General features: G+C 38.3%; 1 protein-coding gene across 5 annotated transcripts in view; it reads right to left on the reverse strand.

Annotated features, from left to right (window-relative positions):
* Positions 1-2162: 2162 nt before the first annotated feature.
* LOC120525881 overlaps positions 2163-25080 on the reverse strand; it is a 230825-nt gene continuing 207907 nt past the window's right edge. For 2 of the 5 annotated variants that reach the window (XM_039748569.1, XM_039748542.1), the window contains 14 exons: positions 21188-21305; positions 21009-21094; positions 19614-19710; positions 19381-19463; positions 19143-19233; positions 18949-19031; positions 16350-16440; positions 15848-15930; positions 11962-12091; positions 10885-11679; positions 10103-10172; positions 8502-8642; positions 6842-6981; positions 2163-2959 (listed from right to left, as the gene is read on the reverse strand). In XM_039748569.1, coding sequence (XP_039604503.1) covers positions 10159-10172; positions 10885-11679; positions 11962-12091; positions 15848-15930; positions 16350-16440; positions 18949-19031; positions 19143-19233; positions 19381-19463; positions 19614-19710; positions 21009-21094; positions 21188-21305 — 1671 coding nt within the window. In that variant the 3' untranslated portion in view covers positions 2163-2959; positions 6842-6981; positions 8502-8642; positions 10103-10158. Of the gene's footprint in view, positions 2960-6841; positions 6982-8501; positions 8643-10102; positions 10173-10884; positions 11680-11961; positions 12092-15843; positions 15931-16349; positions 16441-18948; positions 19032-19142; positions 19234-19380; positions 19464-19613; positions 19711-21008; positions 21095-21187; positions 21306-25080 lie in introns of those variants that run through there. The other 3 variants (XM_039748552.1, XM_039748562.1, XM_039748578.1) reach the window with 3 other exon arrangements.

Here is a 25080-nt window from a genome sequence, read left to right on the forward strand (position 1 = left end):
AGGAGAAATCTTTATTCTCAAATTCATTTGAAGAAAATGGTGCATTCAGCAATAGGCTTGCAGTCTTGAGATCTTCCTCTTTAATCTAAGGGTTTCAAAGTCAGAAGGGATGTAATGTAATTTGGCAATTTCTGTAACAAAGCCTTATAAATGGATGTCAAGAATTTTTTTTTTTCTTGCAATCTACTATTAGATACAGCATACAGATGTCACATACGTAGAATATGACTTCATTGGTGTCACAGTGCAATAATATGTAGTAGGGTGAGGCTTGTCTCAATTTACTAACAGTTTGTGTTTTCCTGGAATGTCGGTTTTGTTTAATAAGGCTGAAATCTAACATATCACCAGGACCAGATAACATTGATCTTAGACTGCTTAATGAGGGGAGGTTGAGAGCACACCCACCACACCACCCGGATTGAGATCCGATTGCAGCCTTGGAACGGGTGACACCTCAGCACCACACTGAAGAGGGTGAGGTTTTTTACTGTGGCTGGAGTGCCAATCTTACCACCAATCCCCAGGTTTTCCTGGCAGGTTGGAGGACCTGCTGATTGCTGGTGCAAATCCCTAATCTTCGAGCCACCACTCTGCCTAGTGAGTATACAGTATATATGATGTGGAAGTATGTAATGAATAGCATCAATGGCTGTAGTGCATCTTTTGGACTGCAGCCACACTTGATTGTCATTATGACTGGCAAAGTAGGCACGGCAAGTGGTCTACATGTGACAGTAAATTATCCTGGTGATTTTTAATCACTAAAGAACTTTGTTTAAATGCTAAATGAGAGGTAGACACATTCAGAATTCTTGTATGGAAATTCTTCCAGGACCTAAAAATCTATATTCTTGTATTAGTGAGAAGCATTTTACTAAACTTAAAACACCATCGATTTAGCCAATTTTTTGTCAAATGAAACTCCAGTTTTGGCTGTGATTATGTAGATGCACTTGGAAGACAGCTTATGGGCTCTGCTGATGGTAGTTACCCACTAAACCAGGGGTTGGTACTGGTGCTGTTTGCTAATGTCCTCTCTCTTCCTCTTTCTGGATAACTGAAGACTATTAGTCATTCCACCTCTGATGTCACTTCTTTGACCCTCCCCTTCTTGTCTGGAGGCCATTAGAGCAACAGTTCCGCCATTATGGAGTTAGTTGTACTCTGAACACTACTCTGAAAAGATTACTCCTCATTTATTGTGTGTTTTCTTGGTTTATTTTTGCATTTAATTTATGTGGTTACCAGGATGGAGCCTCAACTCTTTCACATTGTTGTGTCTCCTTTTTATACTGCAAATTTAGTTTCTGCTAATCCCAGGCTCATCACTACCTGCTAGCATTTCTAAGGTCACTTCTTGTCAAATTGCTATTGCTTCTGGGTCAGTGTGTGGTCTGTTTTTTGAAATGAGCAGACAATAATTGAATTTTGTCTGATGGCTGCTGGTAATGCTGTAACTTCAGGCATAATGTTGGCATTAAAGGCCCAGACCTCCATATTATTTCTTTAAAACAACATTCTCTTGCTGCAGAATCCTTCCTATAACTGTGGCCACTTATTTTCCTGCCAGTCAAATGTTTGTCACCTACCCTAAACTCAGCTGCACACTTGGTAAGGCATTTGAACCTTTCTGCGGCCATCTCTGGTCTTTCCTTATGAGTGGTGTTGATGTAAGCTACTGATGTCCCTGCATTTAGCTCTTCCAGGACACTCTGCACTCTCATGATGAATCTCCCCTGACTATACCCATGTAGTTGCACTGGCATGACAATTTGTGTTGTTATAAGGGCCTTGTATGCCAATGTCCCAGTCCGACAGCGCGTTAGTCCTGCCTGCCCCTACAGGGATCCCCACTAAACTGTTAAGAGACTCCATGACTTTACTGTCTCATTATTTTTTATTCTTTTATTCATTTTTATTGCTTAATAAAGAGCTTTGCTCTCATGTTATAAAATAAAAACATAAACTATGGTAATGTACAGTACATACTAACCTTTAATTCTGTTTCCCATCTCTCACCTTTTCCAGATTACTTAATTATTTAGATGTTGATTTTTTGAATACAAATTACAGTTTCACCACAGAAAAGGATTCAATAGTCTCTGTAGAAATTATTCAAATATAATTTCATACTAAAGTAACATAACACAAAATATCACATTAAATTACATTTTATTCTACAGCAAGACAGCAGAAAATGAAATATCTGAGTTAACAAATATACAGTAAATTCTCTTAAAAATAGACCAAATAATTACAAAGTATAAAACTACTATATAGACATTACACATAATTTTTGGGAAATCTTAAACGTTCCCTACATGAGAAGCTACACATATATTACAATTTAAATATCCTGTATCTTCAAGTGAACCTCAGAAAGGGGAAATATTTAAATGTCAAGTCAGACCAACTCCCAAACAGGGATAAGATACATTGAGTACTTTTACAGAAGTATTACATGAAGTAGACTAGGCCAACAATATTTGGATACTCTTCCTTTAAACAAATGTCCTGTCATCGATGTAGAGAGTTACTGTAAAGTGCAATGTGCATTGTCCTTTCCAAACCACCAGGGCATGTCTCCTATCCACTCTTAGATCAGTCCAAGCACAAATTCTTTCAAAGATCACATCAGAGTAAATTAATTAAAGAAAATATATTGAGTCTCCATGCTGGTATAGAGAGAGTTTCTTGAGATGTCATCAGGATATTCTGTGATTCTTATTGTAGAATTCAATAGGCGTTTTATATGGCTGCTCCAGACTCAAATCTCTGTCATGTGCTGCTCTATGCATTTCCTAGAAGGGAGCCTCATTAGAGATACACAGTAGGAGTCAAGGGTTCCTCAAACAACAATGGAGTTGTTGTTTCTTGTTGATTTACCCGATCAGGTATTCTGTCGCTAACATGTCAGCTATTCTTGAGTGTTAAGTCTTGGTCCATGCTGATACTTCTGCAAAAACACATTTATTTCATACTTAATATACACAGAAGTGAAATAAATAAAGTGTCATGCGTTCCTACTTTCCATACTGTACATCAAAGCACATTAAACACATTAAACAAAATATAAAACAAATGACTTTGTTACACCCAATACCAACTTCACATAAGCAACAACTGAAAAAAAGGACAAAAAATACAGGTTGTATCATCCATCGAAGTGGTGACCCTGCTTATTCAGTGATGGACAGCAGGAAACTGATCACTATCCCAGTAGGTGGATTGCAGACCATTGTAATGCACACTGACTCACAATAAATGAATTTATATTTGTCAGACAGCTCAATTGCATGTCTTTAGAAGACAAAGAAGAAGACAAGCCTACCTCCCTCCATTCTCACCACATTCTGTAGGAGACCCATTGATAGCATTCTGACCAGCTGCATCACTGTCTGATTTAGAAGCTGCAGTGTCTCTGACTGTAACAGGTAGTGCACACAGCAGAAAAAAAAAAAAATCAATGGGACCTCTCTGTCCTCCATTAAAGTAATCTTTATAAAGCATTGCATCTGCAAAGCATTTTAAGGGACAGCTGCCACCTCTCCCATGGCCTCTTGTCAGATTTCCATCTGGCAGAAGGTATTGTAGCATCTGTAGTAGTTCTGCCAGGTACTACGAGAGCTTCTACCCCTGCCATCAGATCTACCTCTAGTAGCTTATTTATATGTAATATGTTTATTAAACTTGTTACTACTGTTGTATTTTATCATTGTTTGTTGTTATTGATTATTTATTAATATCTGTTTCAAAGTATTACTATCTAATAACTTAACTTATATTAATTTATTTAGCTTTTTATAGTATAGAATAGTTCTTTCCATGTCTTATACTTGTTCTGTGTTTAAGTTGTAAGGAATGGCTAGCATCCTTACCCGGCTGGGATGCCTTCATGATGGAAGGATGGGGGGAGACAGTATCTACGGAGCATTGCCTTCCCCAGACGTCTAGGTGGCAGCTCCCTAGGTTGTAACAGCGCCACAGTATCTCACAGGGCATCATGAGATTTGGAGTTCGACTCAGCCCTGTTAGGTTCAATGGGTGCCGCGGGGATCTGCATGCCCTAATTTGTGGGGCTCCTGCCTTATCTGGAAGTGCTCCAAGGCCAAGCCTTTGGGGCACCAGAAGTACTTCGAGGAATTACTTAAAAAAGAAGCTTCCTGCCACTGCTCAGGGAGTCAGGAGGAAGGAGGACGAAGCTGGCATGGAGGAGTGGAGGCTGTCACCGAGGGAGAGAGAGAGAAAGAGACAGAAAGAGGAAGACAAAGTTGTTCTGTGCTTTGTATTTTATTGTGGCTGTGGAGGGAAACACTTACCAGCAAAGAGTTTCCCACAATAAAAACACTTGTTTATTTTATACATGTGTCTGAGCCTATTTGTTTTAGGTGCTTGGGAAGCTGGAGGGTCTTCTATAGTCCACAATATACATGATGCATCGCGGTCCTGGGGAACGTTACTTTGTGCCATTGTATGCCACAGTACTGTGTTTTAATGGTATGACAATAAAACCACTTGACTTGACTAAATGTTGAGCCCCGTAGAAGACCGATATAAAATATAGGGATGGTTTGAAATAAACCTGATTGAATCTAATGCATCTGTCGCAGTCACAGTTCCGGAATCCAGGGTTCATATCTTAATCCAGTCAATGTTGGTGTGAATTTTGCATGTTCCCCCAATGGCTCCAGTATTTCACTCACATCCCAAGGGTATATGTGTTAGATTAACTGTAGCAGTGGTTTAAAATGCATAAATATCAGTATATAAAAGCATTGTGACCAGTTTTGCATGACCATTATACTCATAACTGGTAAGACAAGGAAAGACCATACCAGAAAAATGAAAACCAGAGTGGCTACAGCACATCATAGTCAGTCATAACAGAGAGCTGAGAAATCTAAAGGGACCACATTGTTGAATGTCATGATACCGGGTACCAAAGTTATGTATTACTGGGCACTTTTTGCCCATACTGTTAGTGGAATGGCAGTTGCAGGAGAGTTCTTGTATCTTTTTGGACAAATGTGGGAGGCATACATAACACAGATGGAGCAGTAGACCATCTGACAGGCCTCTATTGAATATTAACATGAAAATGATCCATCATTCTGAGAGGTGTGACACATTATAGCATTTCAGACCAAAGGCCAACAAACTGTAAAGATGGGGCTTCATGATGTTTATTACAAAAGTTGCATTCCTTTAGTAACTGTCTTTGGATAGATGCATGGCTGCAGTGAACTGGGGCCTGTTCATTTTCAGAAATGAGTCTCACTTCTCTATGGGGTTGATGACTGCTGGATTCACACATGATAATGAAGCAACTTCAGCTCAATGCCTGAATAGACTTATCAGGAAGGCCTGCTCCATCACAGGGTGAACCTTACACACACTGGAAGCTGTTGTAGAAAAGAAGATGGCGGCAAAATTGGATGCCATTATGAAAAATCCCTTCCATTTCCTCCAGGAGGTGTGCTCACAAAGCACATGTAGCCAGAGGAACATTCCTCCATGATAATAATAATACATTTTATTTATATTTTCTACAATGTGGTATGAAACAAATCAGGGGGTCTTTTCTGGCCACTTCTATAAGGCAATTTAATACTTCCTCCTGATGTACTCTTTAGGTTCATTCTGAAATATATGTATGCACCATATACACTTAATTATTTTTATTTATTTTATTGACTGTTTGATCAATTGAATTATTTGTCCTGTGAGTCTGTATCCTTGTTTTTCAAGTTTCTGCTTCTGTATGCATTTGAATTTCCCCTTGGGATTAATAAAGTTTATCAAATCTAATCAGACCTAATCTAATGGGGGCAGTGTGGTTAAAGCTTTGGACTTCAAACCCTGGGGTTGTATCTCAAATGTTGTAAGCTGCCTTGGATAAAGACATTGGCCAAATAAATAAATGTAATCTAATCCAATTAATCACTCCTTTTCTCTGCTTTTGGACTACCTCTTATTCATGTGCCAACTATTCTGTATAACTGATTCACAATGCAGCAATTATTTTGGCAGGGAATATAAATGTAATAAAAAAAACAAAATTGCCACAATGTAATCTATGAGTGCATTTTTTCATGAAGAAATGTACCATTCAGCAGAAATTCAAGCCATAAAAGTAGTAAAAATAGTTAGATGTGAATGTCACATATGAATGTCAGCTGGGTGGGCATCTTCAACTGCATAAGAAATTTAATCACTACACTTTGTGAAAAAGTCATGACCTTGTTAGCCATGTTCTGGCACTACAATATAGGTTCATTGAATGAATATTGTCATGTGTACAGAGTACAGCAAAAGTCTTCCTTACCTCAGATATGGACATGCCATTGAAGGTGACACCATTTTTACTCAGGTATGAGGTGATAGATAGAAACACAAGTGCATTTCAGTTATCGATAGGCTTTTTTTTTACTTATAGTACAATGCTCAACTTTCACACTTATAAATGATTGATAAGGTAAACCCATTCATGTGAGGGTCATATAGGTTCTTTAGAGTTTTCTCACAGAAATCTTGATCAAGGTCGCTTTCTGCATTTCTAAAGATGTGAGATACTATGAAGTGTCTGTATATGGAAGGCAAAACTTTTGAAAGAGAAAGCAGATGAGAAGAGTTTAAGAACAATTGATTACACTGAGATAAAATCAATGGATGGTTTTTGTGAACAACTTAATATATGCGCATTAACTAATGTCAAGTCGATTTAGTGTTTGGTAATGTCTGTAAGAGTTCAAGCCTAAAATCAATACTTTGAAAATTACAAACATTTATAGTTGTATTGTTTTCAATTTTAGATTAGACCAATTGCAACATTCCTCACCTGGAGAAGACCGCTGCCACTGACTGAGCGATGGACAGGAGGAGACTTGCTTTAAGGTGGAGTTGGAGGTCTGTTCTGAAACACTGACCAGTTCCATCTAAACCACTTCGTCTGAGGTGATGACATTTGGTTCAGGCATCCTGCACAGCAAGATATGCAGTACTCTCACTAAACATTTAGAGTGCTATGTTGAAGACATCTCATGAACTATTTATTTTATGAATTTTCCAAGCTTTAAGTACCTGTATTGCTACACAGAGCTCCATCTCTACAATCTTTAATTACCTGTAGACTCAATGAAAGGAATACACTGAAGTCCCATGGGGATGGCAAGCAAATTTCCATGAATACAAAGGATCAAAAGGTCCTAACCCTAACAAAGTCACATTGATCGGCACAATACTTTTGACATCCTTGATGAATGCACAGAGATAAGATATGCTGTATGAAGGAAATAGCTGCGGTTAATGTACTTGCACATGCTATATTAGACGTTTTTGTTGAAATCAGTGGCAATATAGGTAACAGAAAACTTACATGAAACACTTCACAGTGTCAAAGCATAACCCATTTGTGGTCACCACCCATAAACCAGAACAACACGGTTTAAACATAATTCATAGACTGGCCAAAGACTTTAACAACAAATCAAATAGTTTAAGTTTTAGGCAGCAACTTTACAAATCATCCCTAATGAAGTAATTAGAAAGCACAGCGCCATGGACACCCAGTTATTAGTGCTGTTGTTTCACATTTATATCCAAGAGCCTTGGTTGAATCCTGCCGCAGGCCACATATAGCCATGTGAAAAAACGCTATATGTAAAAATATATCCAAATCTGATCTTCATTTAAGCAGCATCTATAGATAAAGATGATGTAATACCCAAATATCATGCCAAATTTATATTTTCTAGTCCATTATTTAATGAAAATAAACATACTGTAAATAGAATGGATAAAGTACGTTCAGGCGGCACGGTGGCTCAGTGGTAGCGCTGCTGCCTCGCAGTTAGGAGATCCGAGTCCTCCCTACGTGGAGTTTGCATGTTCTCTACGTGTCTGCGTGGGTTTCCTCCGGATACTCTGGTTTCCTCCCACAGTACAAAGACATGCAGGTTAGGTGCATTGGCGATCCTAAATTGTCCCTGGTGTGTGTATGGATGTGTGTGTGCCCTGCGGTGCGACAGTGCCCTGCCTGGGGTTTGTTCCTGCCTTGCCCCCTGTGCTGGCTGGGATTGGCTCCAGCAGAACCCGTGAACCTGTGTTAGGATATAGCGGGTTGGAGAATGACTGACTGACTAATTTGGATAGGAATATAAATAACAAGCTGGTTAAATTACCTACAAATTTGAGCTAAAGAAACACATAGGAATGGATCTTGTTCATAACCTGGGGCCTGCCTATAAATTCAAAATTAGCAGAAATGGACAGTTAAAGAAGACGAATGAGGACCTATACATAAAGCCTATACATAAAGCTCAACAAATCACTGACATTCCTTACTTACTGTACAATGAATCAGAAACAAAAATTAAGCTTTCTTTTTCTTAAGATGCATTCATGTAAATATGAAGAAGGATTTATCAAAGAAAGGCAAAGTAAAAAAACAACCAAACTTAAAAACACATTGCCAGTAGCATTCCGCATATTCAGAATACCTGGGTATGGTGATGTGGGTCAATATCCTCCTGGATGTCTGGACACCAAGGATATTCTCTGGACATTGGACAGAACTGGAGTAGAGTTTCTTCAGAAGAGACATAGACATGAAACTCTGAATGATTCTCACGTTGGCACTCCTGTTTTAAGAAGAAAAGCCACTGTCATGTAAAAGATTTTTTTTTATGCTGAATGATCACATGATGCCCAAACATCGAATGATATCTTTGATCCTTGACGGTTTTCACAGTTAGTGCTATGTTCCACAGGCCTTAAATTCTGCAAACAATGATGATCAACCTAGCACTCTATTGATATTGTCTAAAAATACCACACCTCAGTCTCATTAAATTAATCCTCATTCCTCACAGCTGAACTAACAATAATATACAGTTTTTTGACAATTTGGTGCAGACAAACTGGATTTACAAGTCTGGAAATTAATGGGTGTTGCTGTTTAGTCAAGGGGCTCTCAGGATTGAAAATAGCATCAAGATGGCACAGGATAAGGTATAAATCCAAGAAAGAAACTTTGAGTAAGGATCCGGCATAAGCCCAAGAAGGAGAACATCTACACTGGCAAAGGAAGAAGATGCTAGTGGACCGTGATTGTGCAGTGTGTATCCTAGAATTAAGGAGCAGCTGGGCAAACACGTGTAAAAGTCTTAGTGGGAATTTTCCCTACGTGGTTGAAGGCAAACATATAAAGGATGCCTGACCTGTATCTCCATAAATAGAGAGAGATCATGGAGAGCTCTGAGATTTATGGTACCTCTTATCCACTCTGTGGCAATGGATGGTTCCTAGCTAGTGAAGCTGTAAAATCTAGGAAGACAATCAGTTGGACCATGCAGCTCTTTAATGTTAGACAGCCCAGATCCTTTAGTAACCACAGAAGAAAATGAAGGGTCTCTCAGTAGAGCGGTAGCTAGCCTGGTGTTATGGTAGCACACTAAAACTTAATCTGGGATTTGGCCAGAAGTGTTTCCAGAAGAATGTCAGAGGTGAATCTACTTTTAGTCCAGGCATACCAGACTAGAACTCCCTCAAACCACATCTCTGCTTTCAGTTGCCTGTAAAGGGTCTCAGAGGCAGCCCTTCGGCTGTACATTCCCTACAAGGGTATTAATCTCTAATACTGTGCTGCACTCTTGTTGCCCTCTTGTTGATCACTGGGTGAGTACTCATCTTAGTTTAACTATCCTGTGATGTCACTTATCAGATAGGAGGCTTTGTGTGCTGTGGCTTGCTTTTCCCCAATTCAGTTTCTTCTCTTAGATTTACTGTCTAGCACTCTGGGGAACATTGCATACTTCCACCCATGCCTCAACTATCACTTATTTGTGCTGGTGTTGCTGTCTTTTGCTTTCCCAGCATACCTAACATAATTTGCAGACTACCCTCTAGAGTCCCCCCCATGCTCACAGTGTGTTTCTCTCTCATCCTTAGAAACATTCTTTGAGATTTGTCCCTGCCCTGTGACATCCTATGGGTGCCACTGTCACCCCTTCAAACCACCCACATAATACCAGGATGTCCTGAGCTCTCTGGGATATCTGCAAATAGCCTACTATAAAATTAGAAAAGGTGAAAGACTTACCCCACCTTTGCACTGGGTGCAGTTATCTCTCCTAATTATGATCCCGTGGTTATTCCTCAACTAATTGATTCTGCAAATAAGATTAAAGGTCAGCTAAAAAGAGACATCCTTATCAAGAAGGTAAGTGAAAAATAAACTTTCAGAAGAACACAAAACAAACACCATTGCATATAATGGCCAGTAAGAAACTCTGTCAAGTTAGCTGATGTTACACAGTTCGTATGTAAAGGAAAAATGTATACATTTCAGTCAGTTCTACTATAGATATACCTTAGACTTGGGTGGTCCTAAAAATGTCTGTATTAAAAATACCTCTACGCAACACATAATTCTGTATATTTACCACTTTATATATGATCTGAACTTCCATCTGTCCATCTAGAGTAACCAATTAATCCAGTCAATGTGAGAAGACAACTCGAGACCACAGAAACATTATGTTTAATACACATAAAAAGAGTGATTTTAATTACAAAACTATGAAAAACAATTGTTTCAGAATATTTTTCTCACAGATGCACACTTCCTTCCAGAAGGTGGCAGAGTTGCATTAGCTTTTAATAGAAGTGCATCACATTGAAAACGAAATTTTACATTACTTAACAGGGACAATCTGTGACAGACCGACACCTGGTGTTGCCGAGATAGGTGCTGCGGCCCCTTGCAACCTTTAATTGGATTAAATAGGCCTGAATATGAAGAAATTAATTTAACAAATTGAACACCTCTCTTCTCTGGTAGTGCGAAAAGACGATTTGAATCCATGAAGTGAAAACACTTACCTAATGCCCCGTTGTCAACAGGCTGGTCTTTGTCCTCATCTTCAGAGATGATTTTCAAATCTCTAGCAGATGGAGCAGGTTGCTTAGCTGGAATATCTGTTCTGGATGATTTTATTTTAGTGGAACTGTCAGTGTCAGTTGGAATGGTTAGAGGAGAATCAGTCGTGGTTAAAGGCCAAAATGAGTCCTCATGTATGGACCTGGTCAGAGAATTCAGTGAATCCTGGTGTGTAAGAGGGGTCAGAGACTCAGGGGTAGGAGACTGGTGTTTCAGTGTGACTAGAGGTGGTTGTGGTGGTGCTGTCTTAGCCCTCAAAGGGGTGGTGTGTTTGGTTATGGTCTGAAAACTCCATGGAAGCTCACTGGATGGAAATCTCAATGGCTTCAGTGGAGTGTGATATGTAGTCAAAGCCTCCAGTGTGGGGTGGTGTTTAGGAGAAATCTGAGACAACAGATGCTGGTGGATGGATGTGGTTAGAGATTTCTTTGAGGGAGAAGTCAGTGATTTTGAAGATATTGCACCATCAATGATGGTCAAATCTGAAATCTGGTATGGAGGATTCTTCCTGGTAGAAGGAGATACTGTCAGACTTTCTGATGCTTCTTTAGGCTTCTGGAGCATCACCCTGGATGCTGATTGATGTATTTTCAGGAGTGCAGGATGTTGGAGCAACAGAGATCTGGAAGAACTCAACTTTACTGCCCCTTTTTTCCGACGTGTTTCCAAAGCACGTCTGAGAACTCGGGGAAGTTTATCTACCGAGACAGTTTCATGAATTTTCACTTTTGGTTCATCTGAAATAAAATAAAAAATGTTGATATATTCTTAGATAGTAAGAAATGATGTTGTTCGTAAAGGAGGCAAATATGGTATCAGTATTTTAGCCCAAAAGGAAGTTAACCAAACATATTCGAAATAGAATACACTTCCAATGTGTGTGCATCTTTTTTATGCCATACTTTAACTATTAAACAGAGTGTTTACTAACTCTAACTACACTTTATTCCATTTTAGTTAACTGTACTATAATATATTCTACTCTCCTTTTCATATTCAAAATAATTGTATTAAATTACCTGCATTGTACGCAGGAATGTAGCCTCCAGGACAAAGGGGGCAACACTGTCCTGGCTGATGCTGCAGAGGACTTTCACAAACCACCGGAGGACAGGAGTCACCTTTCCATTCACACTGTATGTTACCTTCCTTAGGAAGAAAGGACAATTAAAAGAGAATTTATTGTAAAAATTTATGTTGTGAGCTCATAATATACATACATCTATATACTAAAATGCTAAGAGATGTAATTTCAGTGTTGAGTTTGTCAACATACACTCAATCGGAGTTGAAGATACTATGTTAATTAAAAATTTTTAATACCTGAAATCATGCAAAAAAGTATCAGAATTTAAAATTAATTTTTATTATTAAGTAATAAAAAATGCTGCAAACTGGACTCATTTGACATCTGTGTACCATCTACTGGTGACTGTGAAAATTACAATTCGTGTTAGGACATCGTTAGTGAGAGGCACTGGATTTTCACACACAATTACAATACAAATTAAGCTCACATTATTTTTTTGATTCAAACAGATATGCCAAAGAGTGCATAAGCAACAGCTTTCAACAAACAGAACTTCATCCTGCACCACAGCGTCACAGGCTTGCCCTGCAACAAGCCAAATGCAAGTTGTGTCGATTAAACACATGCAATGTGGATCTGTCTGATTTTGCTTTTCACTTTCTTTTTCAAAATTTCTTTCGAGTTTATTTGCAACTGTAATCCGTCGATTGAAACAAGTTCCTAGCTGACACAGCCAGTAGCAAATACTTTCCTGTGTGGTGTTTTGAAATGGCTTCGCTGACATTTTTTTGCTGTTGTTAAGTAATACTCAACTACAGTTATTGTGATATGGAAGAGACTGTTGCAGTGAGAAATTCTCAGGGTTCACACAACAGTTACTATGTATATTAATTCTAACATTTTGTAAAAACTGTGAATTTCTTGTTAAAAACAAAAAACAAAACTTCCAGTTATCCCATAAGACACCTTGGTTATTATTCAGCTTTTGACACTATCTCATGTTTGAATTGACCGCTCACTATACAAAGGTATATCAAAATGTAAAGGTAATTATGCGGTAGCCACAACAGATACAAGCTAATGCAACGCAACATATTCGCAATGGCTTTTAGGTTGTTCGAACAGCACAGCGCACTGCCATTAGCCTAGCTGCAGCCAAGGTCAAACAAATATGGAAGATCCACTGTGGGTTTGGTACCATTGTTGTACAATGCGCCATAGTGAGGCTTCTTTGGTCATTGGGAGTGAAACCTAAAACTGAAACCTGCAATTCGCAGCAAAAAAAAAGAGAAATGCTATCAAAAACAATCTTTATTTGATTCATGAAAATCCATGTCTCCATTGCAGTGGAGGCAATACAACAGCTGCGGTTTGAACATCTTCCACATCCTTGTTACCACCCTGATCTAGCACCATGTGACTATCCCATCTCTGGTCCACTTAAAGGGGCTCTACGCGGTCACAGATTCTCCTTTGAAGATAAGATTAAGGAAGCAGTGCGGAACTGGATTCAGGAGCAGCTGAAAAGCTTCTTCTCCCAAGGAGTGAAGAAGTTAGTGGAAAGATACAAGAAGTACATCGACTTGCAAGGAGACTATGTGGAGAAGTGAAATAGAAATTATGTTCATCTGTTCACAGTACCGGGATTTAAAGATAAGTTGTCTCTATTTTTTAATTCTTCTTCATAGACTGAGCAACATGGTTTCATTTATAAGGGCCTTTTAGGACTTGTAACTGATGATCACTGCATTACATAAAAACATATTTAACCGTCAGTACTGACTCTCATGGGAGATCTAGGTCTCAATTGTTTAAAATAAGCAGATTAATAGCTGTTAAGCAAATGCCAAGAAAATTTACAATGTAATTGATTTACATAGAGGGCCCCAAACACTGAACATTGAAATAAGGCGTGTAAGAGAGAATAGTCATCATAGGCTAATTTAAGCCACGCATTCTCTGGAACCTCAAACTCTCACATTAACTCCCAGGTTAAAGAAGTACTTTTTAAAATGATAAAAAGATAAGATTTGGTTTTTGACTAGTTATAAACAAATGTATTTGGTGAATTTACCTCTCTGTAATGTGAACTACTTGTGCAAATACTGTATCAACTTTAAAGCAACACTCTAGGGTACCACCACCAGTTCTGACTCTAGGACAGGTTTCTAGCATCGTTGTGCTGGGGTGGTAAGTGCCTAACAACTATTCAAATTATTTGGTCTTTCTTTGAAACTGTATTATATTGTGACCCTGTAGTCCTTATGGGTGACTTTAATGTGAGGAACCTGGAGAAATGTGATTAAAAGACCAACCTGCATGAACTAAATTGTGTGATTTTAATGCTAGTCATGGATAGCCTATAATAAACACCGTGTTTCAAACACACATTTGCTCAAAATGGAACATGGTATTTAGGAACCTCAAAACAAAGGTAAATGATTGACTATCAGTTGTATCATGTTATCTGAGCATGTTCTGGACACTAAGGTAACAAGAACAGCAGAGATGTCAACTGATCATCACATGGCACTAAGTTAGCTCACATGGAAAGAAAGTTTGCTGGACAAACCTGAAAGACCTAAATGAGTAGCGATTTTATACTGGGAACGACAAGTGGTTGAGGAGGAGTTAGACCTATCCTGAATCTTGGTCATGAAAATGATGTCTAAATGGATCTTGCTCAAAAAGTAGTGGAGAAAGGTAAAGTGGCCAAAATGCTTCTGGTGCCTGTCATGGTGGCGGATACCAGTGGTAAGAAGGTCTGTCTTCATCAGGTTGAGCTGGAGATGGTTGTTATATCAGTGAGACATTCAGAGATTCTAACTAGTACTGTGTTGTCCTGTGGAGGGAATGTCAGGTACAGTCACGTATCATCAGCATATAAGAAACCATTGGACTGGATGATGTGGCCTAGAGAGGTAATACACTTGTATAGAGAGAAGAGGGCAGGTCAGAACTCAGAACTGACCCAGCACTGACCCTTGTGTTTGTCTGATGCACTCCTGTCATTTCTCCTGTTCTTGCAAGCTCTGGAGCACTAGCTCTAGGTCCTTATACTACATGACATGATAAGAATCCCAGCACTACTGGAAGACTTTGGAGAATTATTGTTTTTTCAGCCATTGCTTATGTTTCTGTTTTTTGTTGTTAAATTAAAGGTACATTTTCACATTTATCTTAGACTTTACCATACTGCTCATTATGAAAACGTTTCAGCTGATCTTAATGTTTTACAATGGCCTAGCTTTGCAAAAAATATAAATGACTAGCATAGCAAAATGCCCATTTAGTAAAAGGACACAATTATACATTGGTAAGTCCATCTGTTTTAAGCACATTTAACAGCCCTTATGTTCTTCCTTCTGTTGTTGCCTTTGTTCACAAGATATTTTAGCATTTACAACCCTGTTTCTTTATGCTTCTTGCTGCCTTTGCTCATCGGACATTGCAGCCCTTTTGTAGACACTAGACAAGTTTACTCTCTGGCACAGATGCTGGATGATTTGTCATTTTATATATATATAGAGAGAGATATGGTTCTATTAATCAGGGAACAGGATTATAAACATGACCATTTTAAATAATAATCTAGATAATTTGTTAGAATATTAACAGTATTTCTAATTAGGTTTGAAAAACAAATATAGCAGAAAAAGATAGCTGATAATATAATGTGATTTAATCCATTGGAGTCTTGTTATATCACCGTTATGGCTGTCCCAGCAACATAGATACATCATCTATTCAACAATATATACACAATTTAGATATAAATACAACAAGGATACACTAAAAATAGCATGCTTAAAATCTACTTTAATCAAGCCTTACTCTATGCTGTTTCTGTGTTAACAACCTTGTATTGTACCTACTGTGCAGAAACACACGGTGCAAGGATCTGTCTCAGATATATAGTAATCACCATCGTCGAGAACCCGGCCATCATGAAAGCACGCTGCAATAAAAAGAAGTGCAGGTCATGCAAAGACATTGATTAAACTTCTAACTTCAAGTTATGCAGCTTCCTGTATTAAGCCAACAGGCTTCTAATTGTGTTTTGCAAATATAACTGCATATGATGACTTTCCAAATATATATAAACCTGGAGAGCTAGGTTTCCACAGAGAACTGAGTCAAAAACAATGTCTAGTCATTAACATGCAATACAGACTTCTTCAGACAGACTTCGGCTGAATGTCTGGGCATTGTTTTTGATTCAGGTCTCTATTGAAATCAAGCTTTATAAGTTTATATGAATTTGGAAAGTCATAATGATAAAGTCGGTTCCTTAGATGTATCACATGTACACCCATAATCCATCCCTTCCACTCAAACTGCATTACTACTTGTTTCTTGGTTAAAGAAACCTTTTACCTTGGCATGTGGGACAACATTCCTCAGGCAAATGCAAGGGATGTGAGCAGTCAGTGTTGCAGGAGAGTTCAACACACTCCACCTCTCCGTACTGAAAAAGAAAAAGTTAGAAGTGCTTAATGAGGAAATCAAAGATACTATACTGTCATACACCGACTTACAGCTCCATTTGGGACTGTCCATTTGGTTGTTAGTCAAATTGGTTATATGTCGGTCACATAATGTAGAGGTAATAGCATTCAAGGCTCTATGGATCTTGTGTGGGTCACTAGTACACTTACTGTAACTACCGGTACGGAGAAGCACAAACCGATATTTGAGTGTGGTTCGAATGCATGCACCAATTAGAACAAACCTTAAAGAGATCTCCAAGAGTCAGAAAACATATGAGACTCTGTGAAATATAATTATTATTATTTACAAGGTGTTTCTATATTCTTGATCGAAGAAAGAGTGCAAACCATCAGCACGGACAGGAAACAAAAAAGATGTTCCAACTGTATGAAGCGCAACTTTGGAAAAATGCTGCCTGGCTCATCCAATCAGTACCTTCAAGACTGGAACTCTGTGAGTGCAAGGACATGTTTTATTTTACTTATTGCTAGTTTGTGGCCATTTGGTGGTTGCAGCATCAGTACATGAAGGCAGAGAGCTAAGAGACCTCCGCAGCTCTTCCAACGCAGAGCGTATCATTTTATGGCTGACAGTGCTGCTGCAGGTATCTGGTAAACAAAACGTATGTGGCCTTTGAGGCTACTACTGCCTAGGTTCGACAGTTTCTTGAATATTATTACCCTACTGTTTTCCAGTGACCCTTGGCTGTAAGCATGAATGGCCTGAACTAAATCGACACATGACTGTACAGTATGAACTTTCTGTTGTTTGCTGCACAAGTCCATTCCCTCATCCATTTATTTTTCTACTCAGCTTTTTCCATTTTTTTGATTTTGAAGAACTCACAGACTATCCCTAATGCAATAATTGTAAAAAAACATACCAATTCTGGATGACATACTTTGACTGATAATGCGGTGTGTGCAGATGTGCTGTCATAATACAAAATACAGTTTTGTGTGTGCTGCTATTCTGGTCTTTTTACCTCCTGCTTTCCCATAGATGCCTCAGTACTTCAATGCAATATCACCGATTAACAGTCCGTTTACAAGGAACAAACTGATTATGAGAAGTCCATCTATGTCAAAAATACGAGATCATCATTGTGTGTTCAAAATCTACCCTGATGGCTTAGAGTAAAAAGTCGCTGATGTCATTGGCAAGAATATAGAATAAACATCAGAAATATGCATTAGATCAGTTCAACACAATGGCACTTGATGGACTGATTAACCACTCTAGCAGACACATGATGGCCATGTGGCATTTTCAACAACTATGTTCTTCTCCTATGCTATATGATGTGAGTACTGCATGTAGAATATATGGTCGTAACATTTGTTGGTGTAAATGGTATGTATGGGTTAATGTATACAGTAAGTTTATGGTGTGCTGGGTTTGAGGTTTGAGGAGAGTATATGGGGTGCAGAATCACATGCACAGAGTAAGCAAATAGTGTCTAGAGTCACATGTATAGACTGAATTTATGGTGTACAGAATCACATTCTTTGGGGACGTGAATTTACAGTGTGTAGGGTAACATATATGAGAAGAGTATATAGTGTGCAGGGTTACATACATTGGAATAGATCTGTGATGTGAGGGGGAATGTATAGATTAGATTAGAATGTCTAGTTACTGTATTTCCCTCTTCATTGGTCTCCCTGCAAATTCTATACAGAAGCTACAGTACATTCAGAACTCCACAGCCAGAGTCCTCACCTACACAAAGCGCTCTGCTCACATCTCCCCTGTTCTCTCCCAGCTTCACTGGTTACCTGTTCCATCAAGGATTACATTTAAGATTCTGCTTCTCACCTTCAAAGCCCTACATAACCTTGCCCCTCTGTACCTGACTCAGCTCCTAGCTCCTTACACTCCTAGTCGCTCTCTCAGGTCCTCGTGCAGTAATCTCCATACTGTCCAACACACCAGACTCTCCACCTTGGGAGGCAGGTCCTTCAGTATTATGGCCCCTCAACTGTGGAACACTCTTCCTCAGTCTCTCAGAGATTGCTCCTCTTACTCCACCTTTAAATCTCAAATGAAAACTTTCCTCTTTAATGAACTTTTGCCTTCTTTGTACATTTTTTTTTTTACTCTGTATGTAAAGTGACTTTAGGTTTGTGAAAGGCGCTCTATAAATGCAAGTTATTACTATTATTATTTTTACTATTATTAGATTAGATTAGATAAACTTTATTAATCCCATGGGGTGTATATAGTGCATATGTTCACATGTATTGGGTGAGATTCAGCAATATAATGAGCCTGAATGGACAGACTCAAATATAAACTAAAGGACCGATTATTTATGATAATATACATGTTAATAAAGAGAATAATGAGAACAACCCACCAAGTTATGTTGTTGAACGTGAGAGAGACCCTGGAGTGCAATAGGAAGCACTCCCATAAGAGAGTGGACACATCGGCTTATTTATTTGTATTTGTCCAACTAGAATATGTCTAAACAACTACTAACCTGACATGTGCACTGAGTGCAGGGCCTGTTCTCCAGTGTAAATGACTGTCCATTGTAAACCTTTCTACCTTCAAAGTTGCAATCTAAAATTAAAACAGTATTCAGTTTTAAAGATATACAGTACAGTATGCCATTGGTCTTTTTGGGTGCACCACTCTACAGTCTTGACCAAAATATAACAAAGTCCCTCTTACCCTGACAGAGTGGACAACATTCACCTTCCTGATGGAATGGATATGTACAGTTGGGCCTGCAATGCACTGGGGAGCAGGCAACAGAACCTGACTGGAACATGAAAACACAGATGTTGTTAGATTTCCCTCATGTCAATGCAACACAGGTGTTCACAGGACATGAAGGGCCAAACTATGCTTAGAAACACCCTTTACATATTGTTTCAATAATCTTTTAGTAGATTTTGAACATGCCTACCAGACATATACAGGTGAGACAGGGATCTCTGGAAGAAGGGAAGGTTTCATTGTTTTCATAGATAATCCCTCCATATGTGCAACCTATGGGAAGACCAGAAAAAGCATTGCAATCTCTCTCATGATATATATTTGTATGGAAAGATCAGAACAATATGGACTTACTGTGATGATCTGCATGCTTCTAGCTGTTGGAAAGGAGAGAACCTAAAAATAAAGCAACATCAAGCATACCTACTGAGCAGACTGGACAGCACTGGCCTGGAATCTGAATGGGGTGCGGACATATTTCCTGACACTCTATCCTCTGGCAGACAATAATGCCCCCCAACTGAAAAAAGATCAAAAAGAATAATAAGTCATGAATGCAAATTAAACCAAACCAACAAAACTATCAAACTACCAAACAATGTCACTCCCGAAGTTACAGACAACAGTACACATAGGCTAATGACAAGTAAATAGCATATACAGTATTATCTACTCATGAGAAGCATTCTGACCTAAAGAAAAAAACAATATTTTACACAGTGCCTTTCTATAATGAATACCATATTAGGTGTTACACAAGTACAGATCTATTGTTTAGAGTCACAGTATGAGTGAGGACTCCATCAGTAACCTTTCAGTTTAAAGTCAAGGGGCTTGGCCACTAGGCCACATTGTTATAACTAGGCTATATTGTCATAATTTTGCAACTGCAAAGTGTAAACTTTGGAGTTTAACATTTCTGTGTGTGTTTGTGTGTATAGAAATCAAGAGATACTGCTCCTAAAAGCCACCTTCATGCTTCCATGTTTACCTGTGTTTTTTTCTGCAGCTGCATATCACAGCAACACAAGGAGCCCAGAGTGGAAAAAAAAGGAACGACGAAGAGACGCTGACAGGCATTCAACAATTTGACAAAACTTCTGTTGTGAAATGAGTGTCCGGTGAACAGAGTACTTCCATGGACAGTTGAATGATTAAGTGTTGGTGTAACACAGAGAACGAACTGGACTCTGCACCACTAAAGGTTGTATCCTCCAATTCTTGTTTTTAATGGACTTTTAGAGTGTGGACTGTGTGTTTTCCTTTTTAAAAAAGGAAATTTGTTCTTGATATTGTTAGATTTTATTTATGCTCATTTATCTTTTTAATGTACTTATTATTGTCTGGTGTAATAGAATCTGCCACATAGAAATGCAGTATGTTTTATATAAATGTGACAGGCTGCAAATGTTCCATGCAAAGACACACTAAAATACACCATGATGCACATTACTGTGGTTTCTCCCCAGGAGCACTCAGTACACAGAACGCAGCGGCTACCAAAACCCCCTTTCTCGCTGTAAACTAGCAATCACCTTTTTCCTAGTGTGTATGCACACTTCTGGTGACTTTTTTTTTCACTAGAGACCTTTAATTAAACAGTAGATGACAGGCAGACAAATGCAGAATTAATCCATGAAAACACTTCCAGACAGGAATGAAATGCCTTTCTTCTTGTCTGAATGACACAAACTTCAGAGAAAGCAAAATGCCATATATTTTGCCGATTTATTTTTTGTGAAGTGACACACAAAGAGTTTCATTTATCAATAATCATAACATGCAAGTCATTTTCACTTTTTTATTTGCTTACAGTACCTGACACACACAGGTCTCACACGGATCTCCAGTAGACCAGATCTGTCCCACAGGGAATTCTGTTCCATTATCATCCACAGAGCAGCCTAAGTATAAAGTAGCAAATAAAATGCAGAATTAAAAATTCAGACCTATAAACATGTATAGTATATTAGCTAAAAAAAATAAAATAAAATCACCTTTTTGTACTGCTGTCTGACGACAAGAGAAGCAACACTGTCCAGTTTCCAGTACCCAGTCTCCTCGAGGACAATCCAATACTGGACATGGAGCAAAGGAACACACCACCTCACCATTCTATCAAGATGCAAGCAATTAACAACCAAAATCATGAGCAGAGCAGCACCAAGAATGGAAGGGAATTTAGAAATCATTTGACATAGGCTAGGCCACTTATTCATTAGCAAATCCATCTTGTATGTAACTCTTCTTTTTTTAATTATAAAAAATCAACTGCAAACTCTAATTTGTCCTGCCATCTCATTTAGAGTCTCTTTGGCAAGTGATACCTCTTTCAAAATTTGCTCGAACTGAAAGACAGGTTAAGGATGCCCCCTGAATGACCTCAAAAAATGGTATAACCTCCATTGCATCCTCCTGTCTTGGTAACAGATTTGAACCCTGCACATTTTAAACATTGGTTTAAAAAGGTCACACCAAGCATGGCCTCTGTCCTATGAGAAACGTGAATAGCCTTGATTTAAAAAACTCAGGCTAAAGCTTTCTTCAGTTGCAGATTGCCAATTCCATACCTGGTCAGGCCAAACGTAAACGCTCCTGAAGATCTGACCCATCAACACCCTAAATTCAATAACAGTTGTTCATTCTTACTATTCCTACTATTGCTTTTCATACATCTTATCTATTTACAGTAACAATTGTTATATACATTGTTATTATGTTTCCTTTTTCATTCATTTATTTAATTAAACTGCTTTGTTTATATTCAGATTATCCTAGCAGCTCTGCATGCATGGCAAGAGCAACTGTGCAAGTTGCTGTTCTGTTCATTGCCTTTTAACCAGTCTTCTTGATAATTTGGCTGCCCCGCAGACTAACAAATTTAGAATGTATTGTTTTCCAATCCTGCTTTGGTATTGCATTTATGGTTAGGGTACTTAACTTCTATCACAAAAATTAATTTATCTTGAGACCTTAGAAAACAATGGCTAGTACAGTAGTGCCTCGTACTTCGAATGATTCTAACTTCGAACGTTCTAATTTTTGAACGCTAAATTTGAGAGAAATTCGATCCAGATTTCAAAGATGCTTCTATGTTCAAAATACCTGCGCAGCGTTTACGCAGTCAATCGTCTCTTGCTCTCACTGTGAAAGCAACTTTTGTATTACACTTGTATGTTTTCAGTGCTTTCTTGCTTTAATTTTGGTGTGTTTGGTTATATATATAACTCTATCTATTAACCATGGCATCCAAGAAGAGTGTGGAAGCAATGAGGCCTTAATAGAAGGTTGTAGTATCGATGATTGAAGTGACAAAGGACGTTATTGTGAAGCATGAAAGCAGTACACGTGTGGTGAACCTGGAGGCCATGTTTAAGATACTAAAGTCGACTCTCCTTCCAAACAGTAATCTTTCTCTTCCTCTCCACCAGCCACATGAGACATCACCACTTCTTACTAAGGTACAGTAAATTCAATTTTCATTTTATTATACAGTATTTACGTATTTTATTTATTGTTTTCACATTTTAATTTATTATTTAGGGCATTTAATTATGTTATTTCTACCTTAAATTATGTGTATTTGCTGTTTAGGTTTATTGAAATTGGTATTGTTTAGGGTCTGGGAAGAATGAACTCACTTTCCATTATTTCTAATAGGGAAAACTGATTTGGACTTTAAAAAATTCATAGTTCGAGCAGCCTCTTGAAATGAATTAAATTCAAAGTATGAGGCACCACTGGAATTAGAACAGTTGTATACTAGCAAGTCTAAAACAGGGGTCTGAAAAGTTGGTAAAGGGGGACCACAGTGGCTACAAGATTTTTCTAACCCAATTTCTTGTTGAGAAGTCAGTTATTTCTTATGGCTCAAGTAACATTTTGCTGCTTCATTTTAGTTGTTTCGCCCTTTAAAAGTCCTCACTAGTTTAGCCTTAAACAACTGGTTTCACTGTTAACTGTTCCTATAACTATAATATGAAAATGACAAAGGAATCACCAACTAGTATGCTTCCATTTACACCTGTGTGTATTCAGAATGAACTGTCTGGCTTAGTAAAATATTTGGAAGGAAACTGAAGAGAAAAAAGAGAAGGACTGAGAATTACTAATCCACAAGGCTAAAAATCATTTGGATGATGTCCTTGGGAGGGAATAAATTCATGATATAAGAACGACTGAGCATGGCACAATCAAAAAAACTAACAAGCCATAAAATTTTACTGTTATTGGCAAGGATTGGTTTCTAATTAAGGAATAGTGTTAGGACAAAAATCTGAGGCACTACAGCATCTTTCTATTATATTAAAAGAGTTCTCCATTGTGTCTGCATTATTCAGCCTGTACCACTTCCCTCCACAACGCTCACCCAATTATTACTCCTATTGCACACATCCTCTCTCCATATGAACTTGTGAAACTCTCAGTGCTGCTAACTCGCCCTTTAATGCAGTCAGTTATAAAGGCAAGGCAGAAAAGCAAATTATCTATTCATGAACGTTGAATTGTAGATCGCAATAGAAAAACAAAGGCAAGAGCTGAGCAAGACGTAATGAATGTTGAAAAAAAGAAAATGAACAAAAAGAGCTGCAAATAATAAAAATCAAGGACAAATAGAATAGTCCAATATACAAGAAAGAGAAAAATATCCCTAACAATAAAACAACATTTGTAGAATGTAATTTAGAGGATAGAGTAATTCATAATATTGCTTTTGTCAAGGAATTAATGTCATTTAATTTTTTATTTACTTTTTATTACATTTTATTTTTCACTTCTACTTTTATACTTTTACCTCTGTTTTATTATTAATTGGTTTTCAAAATAGGCAGTTGTAGTGAAATAACTATCATATCACTATAATATCTAAGGACAAAACCATCTTCCTCCTGCACCCCGCATACTCTTCCATACGCCAACTCTTTAAATACAATTGCTTTCTCTAACAGAGGGATGTCCCAATGCCCTTTGAGTGGCTCAGTTCTGAGCTCTCCAAGGTTGGTGAGCGAAGCAAGCAAGGGGTGGAGCCCCCTAGTACTTCTAAAATAACCAGTTGATTCACATACCAAAAAGGGGTCCCTGAATTGAGGAACAGCAGTCTCATGACACAGAAAGGAGAAGTGACAGACAGTTCAGAAAGGAGCTTCTTTGCTTAATGTGCAACGGTGACTGACAGCAGTGGGCTAATGCAAGATTTCTGAAAAGCGATCTTTCTAGGAACCTAACGCTTCTATCTTCGACTTTTTTTAATTTACGTCTGCAATGGAATGGCATCCTATCTACCTCTGTCTTTCTCCTCTAAGGCAAGGAAGATTTGAAAAAACAAAACAAAAATTAAACACCACTGTTTTGACACTGCTGCCATAAACTGAAATAGCAACCCGGTCATTTGATGTGTCACAATAGTGCTGCTTTTCAGTTTTATTGATTTTTATCATGCTTTTGTTAAATTGTGGAGATCAAAAGATTAGAACATTATAAAGATTAACAAGCTTCGAAATCCCATATGGAATTTCTTCAGTTTCTGACTCCGAGTCTTTCCTCTGACTTTTACTAGCTTCCATTCCAGTCATCTCCTTCACCAGGCTCTGGCAAGCCAAGAGTAGCATCCCTGCTCTGGAGGAATTTGAATTCTGTCCTCTTGTGGCATTTAAGGATGTTGCCGCCATATGTATAGCAGCATCTGAGTTTGCACATACAGTATATGCAATCAAACTGAATTTGTATGCAACTTTAGTGAACCTGATGCTACTAGGCAGTGGATTAGGAATAAAAGGAGGCAAATATCGATAAACATATAATAAAATAGGACAGAGGTAGGCAAAGGCGATCCTGGAGAGCCTCAGTGGCTGCAGGTTTTTGTTCCAACTCAGTTTCTTAATGAGAAGTC

This window comes from Polypterus senegalus, chromosome 1 (assembly GCF_016835505.1).
Source record: "Polypterus senegalus isolate Bchr_013 chromosome 1, ASM1683550v1, whole genome shotgun sequence".
Classification (NCBI taxonomy): Eukaryota; Metazoa; Chordata; class Cladistia; order Polypteriformes; family Polypteridae; genus Polypterus; species Polypterus senegalus.